The sequence below is a fragment of the Dermochelys coriacea genome, chromosome 2 (assembly GCF_009764565.3).
Source record: "Dermochelys coriacea isolate rDerCor1 chromosome 2, rDerCor1.pri.v4, whole genome shotgun sequence".
In the NCBI taxonomy this organism is placed as follows: Eukaryota; Metazoa; Chordata; order Testudines; family Dermochelyidae; genus Dermochelys; species Dermochelys coriacea.
In genome coordinates, this window is record NC_050069.1 from 162,429,947 (window position 1) to 162,445,655 (window position 15,709).

At 43.1% G+C, this 15,709-nt stretch overlaps 1 protein-coding gene across 7 annotated transcripts in view; it reads right to left on the reverse strand.

The window, feature by feature from the left end:
- RPRD1A (regulation of nuclear pre-mRNA domain containing 1A) overlaps nt 1–15,709 on the reverse strand; it is a 68,784-nt gene that overhangs the window by 46,825 nt on the left and 6,250 nt on the right. For 2 of the 7 annotated variants that reach the window (XM_038389510.2, XM_038389512.2), the window contains exon 2: nt 8,184–8,333. The exons of 3 other annotated variants lie outside the window; for them this stretch is intronic. In XM_038389510.2, coding sequence (XP_038245438.1) covers nt 8,184–8,333 — 150 coding nt within the window. Of the gene's footprint in view, nt 1–8,183; nt 8,334–13,005; nt 13,107–15,709 lie in introns of all 7 variants that reach the window. 2 more of the 7 variants (XM_043508617.1, XM_038389517.2) reach the window with 2 other exon arrangements.

The following is a 15,709-nucleotide window of genomic DNA, read 5'->3' on the forward strand; positions in this document are numbered from 1 at the left end:
TGTGCCCCTAGTTTGCTCTCCTCAAGGAACACGAGCACAAACCACAAAGGGCACTACTCCATTGCTATGCAGGCCCTCATGGACCCCAGAGGTCCATTTTCGAATGTGAACGTGGGCTGCACTGGGAAAGTTCATGATGCCAGGGTTGCGTGATGAGGGAGAATCTACATTCATGGACAGGCTGGAATACTATTCCCATCAAATGTCAATAGCATTACTGACCCCACCATTATTTTGGGAATCCCCACACGACCCTTTTTGCCTTGGCTTATTAAACTGTACTGGTACACTCTCAGCAGGTGCAGAATGGTTATTGAATGTGCTTTTGGTAGACTAAAATCCTGTCGCACATCCAAATGGGTCTGTAGACATCTCCAAGTCATCAGTGCTGTTCGCTTTACTGTGGCTTGCTGTACTCTTCACAATCTTTGTGAAGCCAGAGGTGAGTCATTTCCCTCTGAATGGACCTGACAGAGAAGGGCCACTGAACCAGTATACTCAGGCAGAAAGTGCCCCTACCATAGCTGGAGCTAGATGCACCCAGGCAACAGAAGTCAGGGAGGCTTTGTGCTCCCACATTATAGACTTTATGAATGTCCTTTTGGAGGAATGGGGACAGGGCTTATTGATTTGGAGTGGGGGGTCAGTGCTTGGGGAGGGGAGGGACTTGATTGCCATGCAATGTACTTATGAATGACATGGCCACTTATGAAATGGTGGGGCATGATTCACAGTATAGATTCATATAATACTCCTGGGAAAATTCAGTGCCACTGTGCAATGCAGAATTTGCGCAGAATGAATGTTCTGTGCAGAATTTCCTTTTTCCCTTGCAGAAATGGGCTGCAGAGCTGCTGGACCCGGGCGAGTCTAGTTCCCCAGTTTGCAAATAGAAGACTGGGGTGGGGGGAGCGGGGAGAGAGAACGGAGGAGAGGAGAGAGAACTGGAGGGCTCCCGACAGCTGCAGTTCGAAGGAGACAGCGTGCAGGAAACTTCAAACAAACCCAGGACCCAGCATAAGGCTGTTTCTCCCTCTGGATCCCTGGGCTCTCAGGGATAGGAACTGGAACTAGATTGTGGTAGGGCTTTCTTTAACACTCTACTTCTGGGGGAATTTTTTATTTTTGTCTGTATTGTTAGACATTGTTGCTAACAAGTAGGTTGAATAAATTACCAAAATAACAAACTGTTGTGATTATAGAGTGTTATTTTGACAAATAAAATATGCCGAATTTTAAAATATTGTACACAGAATTTCCCCAGGAGTAATATAAAGAAGTGACTGAAGTGAGGTTTGTATAAAGGAATGGTGTTTGCATACTAATTCCTAATTGTCCCTGATCATGTGTTTACCTTTGTTATTTTAAACACACATTGTATAACATGACAGTGATAGAAATATACTCTCCTAATGACACAGAAATCTTTATTTATAAAGATGTCTTGGAAAACTACAACATCCACCCATTGCCAGGCAGGCCAGCTGACACTGCCACACCAACACCCCAGAACAAACAAACAGGGGAGGAAAAAAGTGCATGAACAAGACAAATAATGAAACCATGTACAAAACAGAAACCCCCTACCACTGCATGTCCCCAGACCCCTAGGTTTCCTTTCCCTTCTTGCTGCACATGAGTGGGATGGAGGCATCCACAGGAAGGTCGTCAATATAAAGGACTGCATTGGTCTAAGTTTCCTGGCCCAGCTGCTATTGGGGCCTGACTGCATAGGCTACACAGTCATGAAGTTTTCCAAACTGTTTTGGGACTAAATCCCAGGATACTGACCAGGGGTCTGAGGCTGTAAAACGTGAGTGATGCAGCAGGAATCGGTACTCTTTCAGCCATTACTGACATCTGCAACTCAAACTGTTCTCTCTGCTGACCTCTGTCCTCCTTTTTTTTTTAGCCACTGCTCCTGTTCCAGGAACAGTGAAACAAGTGCCTGCTCCTGCACTGAAACCCTGTTCTCAAGCTGTGCAGCCTGCCTCAGCCTTTCCTCTTGACTCTCGCATGCTTGCCTTTAGCCATAAGTCCCTCTGTTTTTGGTACTGCTTGTGGGTCCTATCCAGAATTTCAACCATAAGTTAATCACAGAAATGCTTCCTCTTGGAATGATCCTTGACAGCATGCTGGGCCAGGCTTGTACTACACAGTGGGCAAGCTGTGGAGGTTCTGCAGTCACTAGAGGTCGAGGGGCCTGGAATAGGACAAGACAGAGTTATTGTCTCAAACAGCTCACTGCAGGAGCACAGAAAAAATTCTGGTGGAATTCCAAGGACAAAGTGTTACATTTCCAAACTGAACCTCAATATACTGTGAGAGGTTTGCTTCTGACCACAGATGCTCCCTGAACACAGCCTGGTTAATCACTGTGACATTAATATTGAGACACTGGTAAGTTAAAATTCAAAGCTGTTTTTCTGTTTTCTAAAAATTGCATAACTATTCAGGGGGAGGAAGGTGTGTCTGTCAGTTGCCTTGCTACAAAGGCTTTTTCTATCATTTCAGGACTTCCACATTTTGGAGGATATAGCCGTTCTTGTGGTGCCTGACCGGCAAAAGGAGATGATATTCAAAGCTGCTGGTGGGAAACCTGCAATGTATGCAGTGAAGGTATTCAAACCTATAATGGCTGAACATATCTATGAGTGGAATGGCCTGGTGAGCTACCAAGGGTGCCTAAAAAATACTCACTTCCCCAAAACATGATTACCTATCTGGAGTTCTGGCTTCAGGAAAAGTCTGCATCTATCAGCACCTAAGATGGGGTCAGAATTCATAAGGGAATCAACAGGATGCTGCGTAAGTTCTGTGTGTTTTCATGTAATCATAACTGGCTAAGCCACATGGAACTCCATAACCACTTCCTGGCATATTTCTGGATGCATTTTCAAACCCAGTCAAATTTGAGACAAATGATTTTGTCACCTATGTACTGCTTGGATTACCTTTATCTGAAATGGACTAGATTTGTGAATGAAACACACTTGCACCACCACCGCTGTACCATTCACTCTTTCCAGAAGGCTTGTTACACCGCTGGATGGTTATAGAGTGGCATACTTACAGGTATGGCAGTGTAAGGTTATTATTTTTAAGAAACAAATGCCCTAGCAAAAATCTGTGCCTTTCTAGTAATATAAAAACACCATGAAAGTATTTGTTTGTTTGTATTTCCTGGTCACCAATTTGTATTCCACATGGCGGGGGGGAGGGGCGGAAGAAGACAGAGGAGAACGGGCGCACAACTGGTGTACCATCTGCCATTGGCAGATACATGCTGCTAACCAGGGCTTCTAACAACATTTGCAGTGTTTCACAGAACCAAAGTCCATCCTATTCCTACATTAAATGGAGCCAGAAACTTACCAGGCTCCAAGGCAGCTTCTGTCCAGTCTGTCATCTGCAGGCTCTGCAGCCAGGTTGTTCCCTGGGTGGGCGTCAAACAGCTCCTCCAAGTACAGCAGGATGTGCTGCTCTTGGATCAAAGCCCCCCCAGGATTCATTTCAGGAATAGAATCACTTTGCGGGCCTCCCTCTGCACCTGCTGCTGGTTCCCACCACTCCCCCTGATGGATTCTGGGGCCAGCAGGGCAGCATCACAGCTGACTAGTTCATCATGCACCACTACTGGCTCTGTGCTTGTCAGCCTCTTAAGAAAACAGGTACAATATTGGCAAGATGCCAGAAGTGTGTTTCAGGTCCCTGGTTTTCCTGTAGAATCTACAGATGCTTAATCCAGTCCCTGTACTGGTCACCAGCCCAGTATATTTGCATATTGGTGTCAGGTGTCATCTACACTTTGGGGAAGGAGAATCCAGTAACATTGTGACACCCCATCCCCTCAGTGATAATATTCAATTTTTGCAGAGTAAACAGAACGCTGTTTTAATCGTGTTCCTTATACAAAATCCCTCATATGCCAGTCCATACAGCAAGAACTAACAGCAGCTCTCAACATCTGAAACAGAAATATTGTTGACATGAAATTAGATTCTTGTCTAAGGGACAAACTGTATGCAAAATCTCTTATTGAAAAAGACCAGACTCGTAATCTGGGTCAGGCACAGACACCCCGCATGGTAGGTGGAATCCATAGAAAATGTTACTCTTTGAAAATCATCAACTATATAAGTACAGTAACTCCACACTTAACGTTGTAGTTATGTTCCTGAAAAATGCAACTTTAAGTCAAACAAAATGTTAAACTAATACAATTTTCCCTTAAGATTTAATGTAAATGTGGGGGGTTAGGTTCCAAGGAAATGTTTGGGGGCAGACAAAAGACATTATATACTGTACTGTCATGAGGAGGTGCCCTTTGCTTACCACACAGGCACAGCCTGCTGCAGACAATGAGGCAGGCAAGGACACTAGGAACCACCTTGCACAGCAGCAGCTTCCCCCCAGAAGAACAGACGCTGACTTTGCCAGGGGATGCTCCAGGTCCACTTCTTCCCACCCCCACTCCACCTCCTCCCTGGAGCACATTGCATCCCCGCTCCTCCCCCTTCCTCCCACCACTTCCCTGCTGCCAAACAGCTGTTTGACAGCACTTAGGACTTTCTGGGAGGGAGCAGGAGGAGCCGAGACACAGCGGATTTAGAGTTAGTGAGGCCCTGTGCTCAGCTTCATTTTTGCCCCCCACCCGGGGAGCACTCTCTCTTATCTCCCTCCCATTTTTCATTTTTTTTTTCTATTCTCCTCCTGGGGCTCAGAGCTGGGGTGCAGGGTCTGGGAGGGAGTTAGGGTGCGGGAGGAGGCTCAGGGCTGGGGCAGGCAGGAGTTGCAGAGCACTTACCTGGGGCAGGGGGTGTGCAGGTGGCTCCGCACAATACTGCCCCCGTGGCTGCAATTCTGGGAGCTCCCTGCCAGGCCAGGCAGGGCCACCCAGAAGGCAGGGGCTTTAGGGGCTACAGGGCCCTGGGGCCCTGGCCTGCAGCTCTAAAGCCCCTTTCAGAATGCAACCCTGCAAGAACGGGCAGGAGGACATAGGAGGAACGGGGCAGCCGCACAGCCAGCCAGCCAGAGAGAAGCAGTGCTTTGAAGGGAAAAGCTGTCTGGCAGCGGGGGAAGCGCTGGGAGGGAGGGGGAGGAGGCGGAGAAGAGGAACTTGTGCAATGCTCCCTTGTAAAGTCACGGCTCTTCCACAGAATCCTACAAGCAATGGACAGAGCAGGAAGCCAAACGATGACGTTATAAGGAAGCACTGCACAACTTTAAACAAGCATGTTCCCTAATGGAGTAGCGACGTAACTTTGAAACAACGTTAAACAGGAGAACGTTAAGTGAGTTGTTGTAAATTGCTCATGCTGGTCTCTACAGCAAGCCCTGATATACTGCCCCTTTTGACATGTCACTTGAAATGGGAGCAAGCAAAAAATGTGTTCCGAGGACAAACTATGAAGCAACCAAGTAAGATGATCTGAGACTGTATGACTAGGTAAAGCTAACATTGCCATCCTCTGAACTGAACCCTAGTACTGATATAGTCACTAACAGGAAAAAGATATCAGTTTGATATCTTGTTTTGGGGAAACAATGTATCTGGAGGCTGTAATATGTAAACTCTGAAAAGTCACCTAGATATTGAACCATAAATCTCTTCATGCACAGGGGGCAGAACAGCCCAGACATACTGTCTTGATAGCTACATAGAATAAATACTTGTAGGAACTGTTTATATCCAGCATGGCTATAGTTTATATCCAGCATGGCTATGAAAACTATTCAGTTTTCAAAGTAGTCAAGTTTGAGAAATATAGTGGATTTCTGAAACAAAACTAGCCTCTTAGAGAGCAGTGCCAACAAGACTGATGGTTTGGGATCTGCTATCTGACACTGCACTGTTCTCCTAATAGATGAAAGTAAGAGACAATGAAAACAAATCCCATAAAGTTGGGGTCCCTATTTAAAGCAAACTCAAACCCTAACTGAAAGAAGTGGAACACTAAAAACAAGGAGGCCATTCTGTCACAAGGGAGTCCTTCCAATGGACAAAATTGCAAGAAATCCCAGAGACAGCAAGTCGCCTTCCTCACAGTGCTCATAAGATAAGGGAGGAAAACACCTCTAAAGAACTACCATTAACAGATGGAGGAAAAGTCTCCCCACATCTCCATCAAAAAAGCTAGTGTTTTCTTCAGCTGTCAGGTAAGATTTCAACAAACCATATTCATATTCACTGTACTGAGATGAGAGACATTTACAAAGCCAGGTATTTTCCTTGTCCATTTGCTGGTAAGAAACATTTACCAATTGTCTTAGACAACATACAGGATATTGGTGTATATATAATGGTGTATGTAATGCCTTTTAAAAAAAGGCCCCCCTACAATCTAGCCCAGGGGTTCTCAACATTTTCCTTTCTGAGCCCTCCCTCCCCCGCAACATACTATAAAAACTCCACAGCCCAGCTATGCTGCAACTGGTCTTCTGCATATAAAAACCAGGGCAGGCATTAGAAGGTAGCAAACAGGGCAACTGCCTGGTGCCCCACACCATAGGGGCACTGTGAAACTACATTCCTCGGGGCCCAGGGCTTCAGAGCCATGCAATGGGCTTCAGCTTTTTGCTCTGGGCCCCAGCGAGTCTAATACTGGCCCTGCTTGGCGTTCCTCCCATGCAAAAACCTGCTTGCAGCTCCCCCCCAGGGGGCCCGAGACCCCAGTTCAGAACCACTGCAATCTGCAGATGTTACAGATCTGCCTGATTTAGTTATACAAAATGCTTAATCCAAAGGATTCTTTGGCAGTTGAGGCAGAGAACCAGCCAACATTTAAGGAGCACAGGAAGAAGAATACTGTTAAGAGATTTTTCTGTAGTTACTAAAATAACAAAACATTGATTAGAACCCAAGTCTCTTGGGTTCCAGATCAGTGCCCATCCTTGGATGATGCACATTAAAACTTCTCCACCTATGTGTGTTTCTGTATCTAGACCTCAACCTTGAGCTCTTGCTGATCTGCAATAGAGCTATATCAAACTGGGTTAAATTGCTATCTGGATTGTGTACACACAATCCTGCCTTAGCATTTGCTGCTAATGCATTCTGTTCTGGATAGATTCTAATTAAAGGACACAAACAAAGGACTTCAATATGCTTAACTGTTCCTGAGAACATTTTACATTTATTTCCAAAATCAACTCTGCTGGACTCAGTCTGAAAACCTTTATCTACCCCTTATAGCATCTTTCTTTGGAGAGGACCACTCATATTCAGGTCTCAAGAAAAATATGAAAGTCTGGATTTCCATTAAAAAAATGGAATGGGATGAGGGAACTATACAGATTTTCCTCAGCATTTGGTAAAACACAGTACGTTAGATTCAAGTGTTGGTAGTGTTGTCTGCCACAATTTACAGGTTATTAAGATTTTATTTAAGATCATACACATTTTCCTGGCTCAAGGCAGGGACTAGAAGGTGACTATTGACACAGGAAGCTGTACAAAAACAGGTAACGACCAATATCACTGCTGTACTGAGACACTGCACCAGGTGAATACAGAGGAAGGGACTGGATGTTAGAGCTGGATCTATATTGACTCATTCCTAAAAGGTGCAGTTTTACCTCATGCCCACACTAATGCTCTTCTAAACTTTCAATTGCAATGTCCTCTGGTTACCTAACTCCAGTTATTGGCACAGCTCCCAGAAGCAATGGATTCTGGAACACTTCAAAAGGCTACTGGTGCACTGTGGGAGTAGTTGACCCATCTGGACCATTTCAATTTGAACAGTTCTAATGACATTTATATTGGCACTAAACCAGTGCTAGCTGAAACAGTTCAGACTAAATTGGTAGTTAGACACACTGAAAGCAAGCCTAATCCAAAAGGTATATGGCAGGCATTCAGACAGTTTAATGTCCATTATGTCAGGCGTTCTCAAACTGGGGGTCGGGACCCCTCAGGGGGTCACGTTATTACATGGGGGGGTCGCGAACTGCCAGCCTCCACCCCAAATCCCGCTTTGCCTCCAGCATTTATAATCGTGTTAAATATATAAAAACGTGTTTTTAATTTATAAGGGGGGGGGTCGCTCTCAGAGGCTTGCTATGTGAAAGGGGTCACCAGTACAAAAGTTTGAGAATCACTGCATTACATGTTACATGTATACTACCAGGAACCACGTTACTCTAGTCGGGGTATAAGCAGCTACACTGCAGGCCCTTACCCAAGTTGTGGTGCGCTCCCCCATGTGCGTCATCAGGACTTTCTTGGGATACGTCCCACGGTTCTTTGTGCTGCAGTAAACTGCGCAACCGACTCTTTCCCAGTGAACTGTGAGAGAATTTGTCTGTCCTCCTTGGCACACTGGAGGAAACTGAGAGAAGACAAATGGAGGACTATCAGCACTCTAAGTGATTTAGCCTGCATTCTCACAGCACAGGAGGAGGAGTGCTACTGGCTCAAGTGAAACCAGAACCCAAGCCCTAACCCATGCCCCCTGCCATGCTAGCTGGCCTGGGCTAAAAGCACAAATAAACTCAGGTGAGGTGTGTGTGTGTGTGTGTGTATGGAAGGGGATGAGGGCGTGGGGTTGGGACAACACACAAGAAAGAACCTGGCTAACTCATTTAGCCCAGACTCTTACCTTGGTTTTAGCCCAATCCTCTCTACCATGCATAAAAGCCTTTTATATGGATTTGTCAGGCTTGCTTACCCAGGTGGGTAAGCTCCCTTCCTCTGCGCTGGAACTCATCTATTAGTTTATATAGACCTGGCCAGTTTTTAAACACCACATTACACCCAGCCTTCTGCATTTCTACACAGCTCACTTGAACAGTTAGTGTTGTAAGCATCATAATTTGAGACACACCAAAAATCACATGTCTAAAAGAGCATTGCCAAGAGTCTGGCAGAGGAGGGGATTACATGGAGGGCAAGTCAGTGTACAGAGAATAAAAAACACACGAAAAAAAACCACCAATGGCAAGTCTAGAAACTTACTATCAACCTGCCTCTACTACAAACAGTTTGACTAGTTGCTCAACACTACCCAAAGCATGGAACCACCCTGTGTTGTTGCCTGATGGGGTTTTAAGAGCAAATGCACTCATGGACACGAGACTGGCAGAGCCAGATGAGATCCCAGCAGTAGAAGGTCAAACACAGATCCCAGAGCCAGCAGGCTCTATGGGCAGATGGACTGGAGGACATCCTCAGACCTGCTCAGGGACAGGGAATAGAACAGAGAGAAACCCGCATCAGAGCCATCGCCACTTCCAGGTAAGAGGCTGCTGCCATCTTTGTTATTGCTAGTGAGAAATTGCAACATAAGTGATAGGATTTTGCTAGTTTATGTCCAATGCAATTATTATGAAGAATATTATGTACTGTGGGGTGACCTTTGGGCCACCTGAATGCAGAAGCCACACCATCTCCCCAGCCACCTTTTCCCCCCTTCCTCCCTCATCACATGCAATTCAAGATGGATTCCAATCAAGGAGAAAAGTAGTAAATATGCAACTAGTGATTTATTCTAACTGAGATGTAACTGAATACTGCTAATTGATTTATTCACAACTGAGATTACAAGATGAGCGATGCCTGCAGACACAGTGATGCATGCAGCACAAGCACATATGTATAGCTATGTATATATACACACACACTGCACTCTTCTCATACTGGCACTGTATTAAAGCATTGTCCAAGACAGCCAGGATTTTAAGTCCTACTGTATGATCTGTGGCTATATTAAGGGAAAGCAAGGTGGATAAAAATCAATGGTTTTTTTAAAAATAACTAACTAGGATTTTTTTATTTAAATTAGATTTTTTTGATAAAATGCTTTTTGAGGAAAAAAGCAATCTGAAAATAGTTTTAATTAAGATACATTATAGCTCAAAGATATCTCTTCATAGAACAGGGATTGTAAATTCTAATTCTATAGTATGAGCCAATATATTTATGTAATGTTTAAGAAAAGTTTTGTAAATAGTTCATGGATTAGGGACCCAATCTTATGGGGCTCTAGGGGCTTCTGTATAGATTATTTAGGTTAATCTTTCTATCTGTCCAATGGACTCAGTGCTCAGTCAAGAAGATACCATCAGAGAAGATTCATTTTGCAGTTCTCAAACTGTGGATTTGTCTATCCAGAAACATGCTTGTTAATAGCAAAAATGTTTTTAAATTAATAAATATATATCTAGAGGTGAGAAACAACAGACCTCAACCCTACTGTCCCTCTGAAAATTTGTGTACACAGAGTCAATCCCTTACCTCTCTCTAAGAGTGCAAAGTTTCAAAAAGTTCAATGAACAGAAGTTTGTTGGGGGTGGAATAGATCTGGATAAGGAGATGTCTGGAGATAAACGTGAGAAGGGAGGGACAGCCAGTAGAAACAAAAGTTTGAGCAGCATATTCTAGAAGTCTTGAGGTCTTTCCGAGTGTAGCCTTCATTGATTTGAGATCTACCATATCTTTCTCTTACTAGAAGGGAAAAACTATAATGGAAGCATGCTGTAAGAGAGACCCAGTTTGGAAATAATTACCATTCGAGAACTATATGTTTGCTGCTGATGTTTTAAAGAAAGTCACACCAATGAACTGGTGGAAGTCACTGCTGAAGTGATAATCTCACTTTTAACAGCAGTAGCTTCTTCTGCCAGTGTAGAAAGAATATTTTCTTCCTTTGGACTAATTCATTCCAAATTGAGAAATCGTTTGGGACCTGAAAAAAGCAGGAAAGTGTGCTTTTCTTTTCCAGATTAGGAACAGGAAAATGAAAGTGAAGACGACTGAAAAGCTGCAGAAGCCAGTATTTTACATTTCTCATGTTGACCTGGCTGACAGTACATTTCATTTAACTATTTTAGTTAAACAATTTTAATAAAAACAAACCTTAATTAGAAAAAATTGAATGTTTAACTAAATTTAAAAATTCATGCGCTTGTTTTGTTAAAATATTCTCTGTTTGCTGTTGAAGAAAAAAATCCAGAATATATAACATTGTTGTTTTAGTTAACAATTTAAATGTCTCTCTGGTGATGTTCTCCTCCTAATACAGCATGACAAGAAAATCCTCCAAATATTAATGCTTAAACTCTTGAATTGGAAATAGTTCACCTCCCAGTGATTTCATAAATATTTGCTTCAATCACCTTTGGTAAATGAAATAACCAACCATTCATTTTCTGATATAGCTGTAAAACTAATTTGAAAAGTTTTCAAAATAAATCACTTAAAAATGTATAGTGTGTACCTTCTAAAAATGAAATCTATATCTATCTCTGAGTTGAGAAGAATATGTACTAAGGTTATAACAACCAACAAGAATGTGCTTTTATGTAGAAATCCATGATTAAATAGAGTCTTCCTGACTAGTGATTTAAATCAGGATTTAAATCAATTTGATCTAAATCAAATCCACCCTGAGTGAAAGTCTCTAAGTATTGGCAGCCCGAGGTACAGGGGCTGTGAAAAGGCATATTCATGGTAAGCAAGTTCCTGCATCCTATTTCAGCATGCTTTTTTGTGTTCACCGAGATTTTGGTCCACCCCCAGAAGATTATGCTTCTGAACTTTTCATACAGGAAAACCTCAAGACAGTCCATGATATGCCTATGCAGGACAAACCCTCCCCACCCCACAGCTCACTAGTCCTCTCTAGTCATCACTTGCTGATCAGTCATCAGACAAGGAAATACCTCTTTGACACAGACAGATGGCCTTCTACCACAGGCCTGGAAAAGTTCCCTCTTCCAATCCTGAATCTCCAGCAGATTAACATCTTCTAATGACAACACTACCTGAAATAGTGTTAAGACCAGCACTATTAAAAGGTTCCTGGTTTATGGGCACCAAACCCACCCCCATCCAGGTAAAAAGATACATTTATTATTTTAAAAAATTCCAAGATTTTCCATTGTATTGGTGGGCTGGTGACCTGAGTTGCAGCTGCTTAACAGGTAAATATGGAGAAAGGAAATAAACGTGGGTATGGAGAAGATAGAAGTATCGATTTTGTGGCCTTGCTGTGACACAATGTTAAGAGATTTTTATTTCCCTGGACACACACACACACACACACAAAGTTCCTTTATTGCCTTTGCAAGGCTGTCCACATCTGCTGCACCAAGCAGCCTCCAATGGCTTTTGGGATGAGGGCCCTGAACTAGCAGGGGAAAAGAAAAATGTTCCAAAGATGACCATTTGCAGTATATGCAAGATGACTTTAGCCACAGGTCACACCAGCAGTGAGAATTCCAGAGGCTGCTGTAGGAGCAGGACAGGGAAATGAAGGAGCATGACTGGCAGCAGCAGAAGGAAACGTTCGAGCAGCTGCTTATCCCGATGACCAGTACCTTTGCCAGTGGACTCTCCTCCATGCTAACATACCTGGCAGCCAATGCACCACTTGACAATTCTGGAGTGGGGTTGACAATGTGGCAGTCCAACTCCTAGAATAAAAGTGAGTATGGATATATATATTCTATTCATCCTACCTCCATGAACTACAGGAGAGGTAGTACAAGAACACTGGTGATGTACAATTCTATCAACAGTGACATCACACTGATTTACTTTGTTTTCACTGCACATTTCACTCAACATTTGTGCTCTGGACAGTAGCAGCTGGACTGGCTGCATTCACTTTTACTAAAGTATGTGATTGAATAAGCCACAGATGAGTGTATTTGGGAAATAAGAGGCAGAAAGCTTAAATCAAAAGCTTTTAATTGTCAGAACAGCAGCCAACGGATATAGGTCTAAGTCTACACAGTACAACACTCCACAGCCTCACATTTTCCCCGCACAAAGCAGGATGTGGGCAAACAAGCCATCCCTTACTTCCCTTGCTCTCCCAGCCCCAGTGATCAAAGACGCACTCTTAGGTTCGGGTGTACAGGCAGCCAATCTTCAACCCATTCCTGGAGAACGCTCTCCCCATTATGCTTGCATATGTTGTAGAGTGCACAGCATGTCCCAATAACAAATGTCACTGGGCATACTGCATCCAAACAGGTTTGCAAGCAGTGCCAACTTACCATCAGTCGTCCAAATGTACATTCTACCACCATCCTGCAACGGCTTATTATGCAAATTCTTCTGAGTGCACTCTTACATCAGGGTCCAACTTCATGTGCACCTTGTGGGGGGAAGGAGATGGTCACAGTTGATGTAAAACTGGTTAGCAACCAACTTGTAGTAGTCTGAGGCAAGAGCCTACTTCTGGATTCCCTCATCTACATGTCCTGACACTGGAGGGTTGGATCTACATGACAGTGTAGACCCACTCAGTACTTGTGCTCCTGATCCAGCATCAGGTCAACACAGGAGAATCTACAGCTATTAAAATCTGCATCAGCTGCCTCAATTCTGCTGTGTCCACACCAAGGCCTGCTGCCACTTTCTGATGGCCACTAGCTGCTTCCAAAATGCTCTCTACCAAGTCTCATGCCCTCTATCTGCCTCCAATTGTGAAAACTGGTGTTGGATTAACAGTGACAACCGCTGGAACAGGTCATCATCCTGATCTGGACCAATGCCTTGACAGTGGGTGGAACAGAGGTGAATATGGAAATGAAGAGTGTGCAATGCCAGAAGTGTTTAAATTCTCTGTGTTGGTTAGCAAAGAACTCTTCCTTTGGTTCCATCAAAGGGACCTGGGAAGGACAAATCATTTCTTCCAAAATACAACAAAAAACAATTCATGTGGTGATACTGAACTAAGAACCACGGGATACGCTCCTGGAAATTCTAGCATGTAACCAGGATGCATGCACCCACCAGATAGGCCTCAAGTGTGGCTTATCAGCGTAGATGCTTGTAGGCAGGGTTAACTAAGCCAGTTACCCATACTCGGGTAATCTCCATGAAGACTACAAAAGCTGCCTCAGTAGGGAAAAGATAAACAGCAAGGTGATGAACTGGTGGCAAAATAAAAAGCAGCATGCCAAAGAAGACTACAGGTACCAACGATTAGTAAGAGTCAGAACGCTAAGGTGGCAACAACAAAAATCAAGTGCCACCCAGTGCCAAAGTACTGACAAAAGTCAAGCACTGAAGAATTGCACCAAACATCAGAAGCCAAGATAAGAACTTCAATAAGTTCCAGACTTGACTGAAAGACAAAGTTGGTGTTGAGAAAGGATACCTCAAGCACTTACTGGGATCCAGAGAAGAGCTACAACTGCTGATGTGGTACAGCTCCTCTGCAGTTAAGGAGGAAGTGACTGGATTGTTTTCAGGGCAGCAAGGATATACAGTAGAGGGAGTCACATGAAACAACTAGTGGGGACCTGACTCACGTTCTTCTTTGCTACCACTCCCCTCACAGGTTAAGAGTTTGGTGAGATTCTATCAGTTCTCCACTAAAGAGTTAAAACACAGGAGTATCATGCACAGATCATATATTTAGAGAAAGTTAAATTTTTAACCCACTACATAAGGAGTCAGACTGATCCATTTCATGGCAGTTTGAAGAACTGGTACTTTTCTCTGATGGCTGATGTTCTGGGCTCTAGATTCTACACTTTCATTTTTTAAACGTTTAGCCCTTATAGTTCCAAAAATATAGCTTTTCCATATTAATATCCATCTGACCCTACAGACATGAAACCGCTCGAAGTGTGAACTGCCTCACTCACCTCAATAGGTTAACTAAGGTACAGTAAAATGAAAATTTTAAATGTAAGCATTGTTAGCTATTATGCTGCTGATTACAACATACAAAGAAGGAGAGGGGTGATCATAATACAGAGATCTACTCTAAATGGTGTCTCACGGGTGGAACTGGGACAGTATCAATACTTTTCTCTATCTGATTTGACCACTTAAGATAATGCCACCCATCCCCATTGCCTCATACAGAGAAATGCTTTGATACAGGTGGCTAAGTTTGAAGATAATCAAACAGAAAGGCAACCTTTTCTTACCAAAAAAAGCCACAGTTTGGAGCCATTACAATGCATTATGACAACATCACATCAAGAGGCTGACATACTCTGAACATGCATGAAGGAAACAGCTACAAACCTAGAGGGGTCAATCTCAACTGAAGTTCATGACAATGCTATTAAAATTATAGTTGGGCTTTAATCATTGTAGTTTCTTATCCCTGCAGTAATAATGGTGTCATGCTTCAAATTAATTGCTACAGCCTCTTTTCAATATAAAAATATTTTCATCAATATGCTAGCATAGACCCAGAGCATGAACTAAATGACAGTTATGCCAAAAAAAATCTAAAATTTAATATATATTATCTCATAGGTTAGATAAAAAGAACAAACAAAATGAGTGGAACACAAGTTTAAACACACACTAAAAGCCATACTAGTCCATCTACAGAAGCATTTAGCATGTATGTTCCAACCAACCTTTTAAAGAAAGTCTCTAATGAGCAGACTCATCTGATGAATATAGCATTGTATGACAGATGCCGGAAGGCCCCTGTCAACCCACAGTAATTTCACAGAATGATGAATTTTAGGATATATACATTTAATGTATTCATTAGTTACAGTCAAGAAGAATCAGTAAAAAGTCTGTTATATAAATCTGAAGAGAAAGGTCGAAAATCATACAGTTTATGCATGATTACAAAACACTCAGATACTGTTTACACTAAGGGTCCGTAAATTCATCAACAAATCCTACTGACCGGCTGTTGGCTACAACCAAGCCAAATAAGTAAAAAAAGTCATATTACATGCCATAAGACTGCAGCAAACTGAGCAACCTATTTGG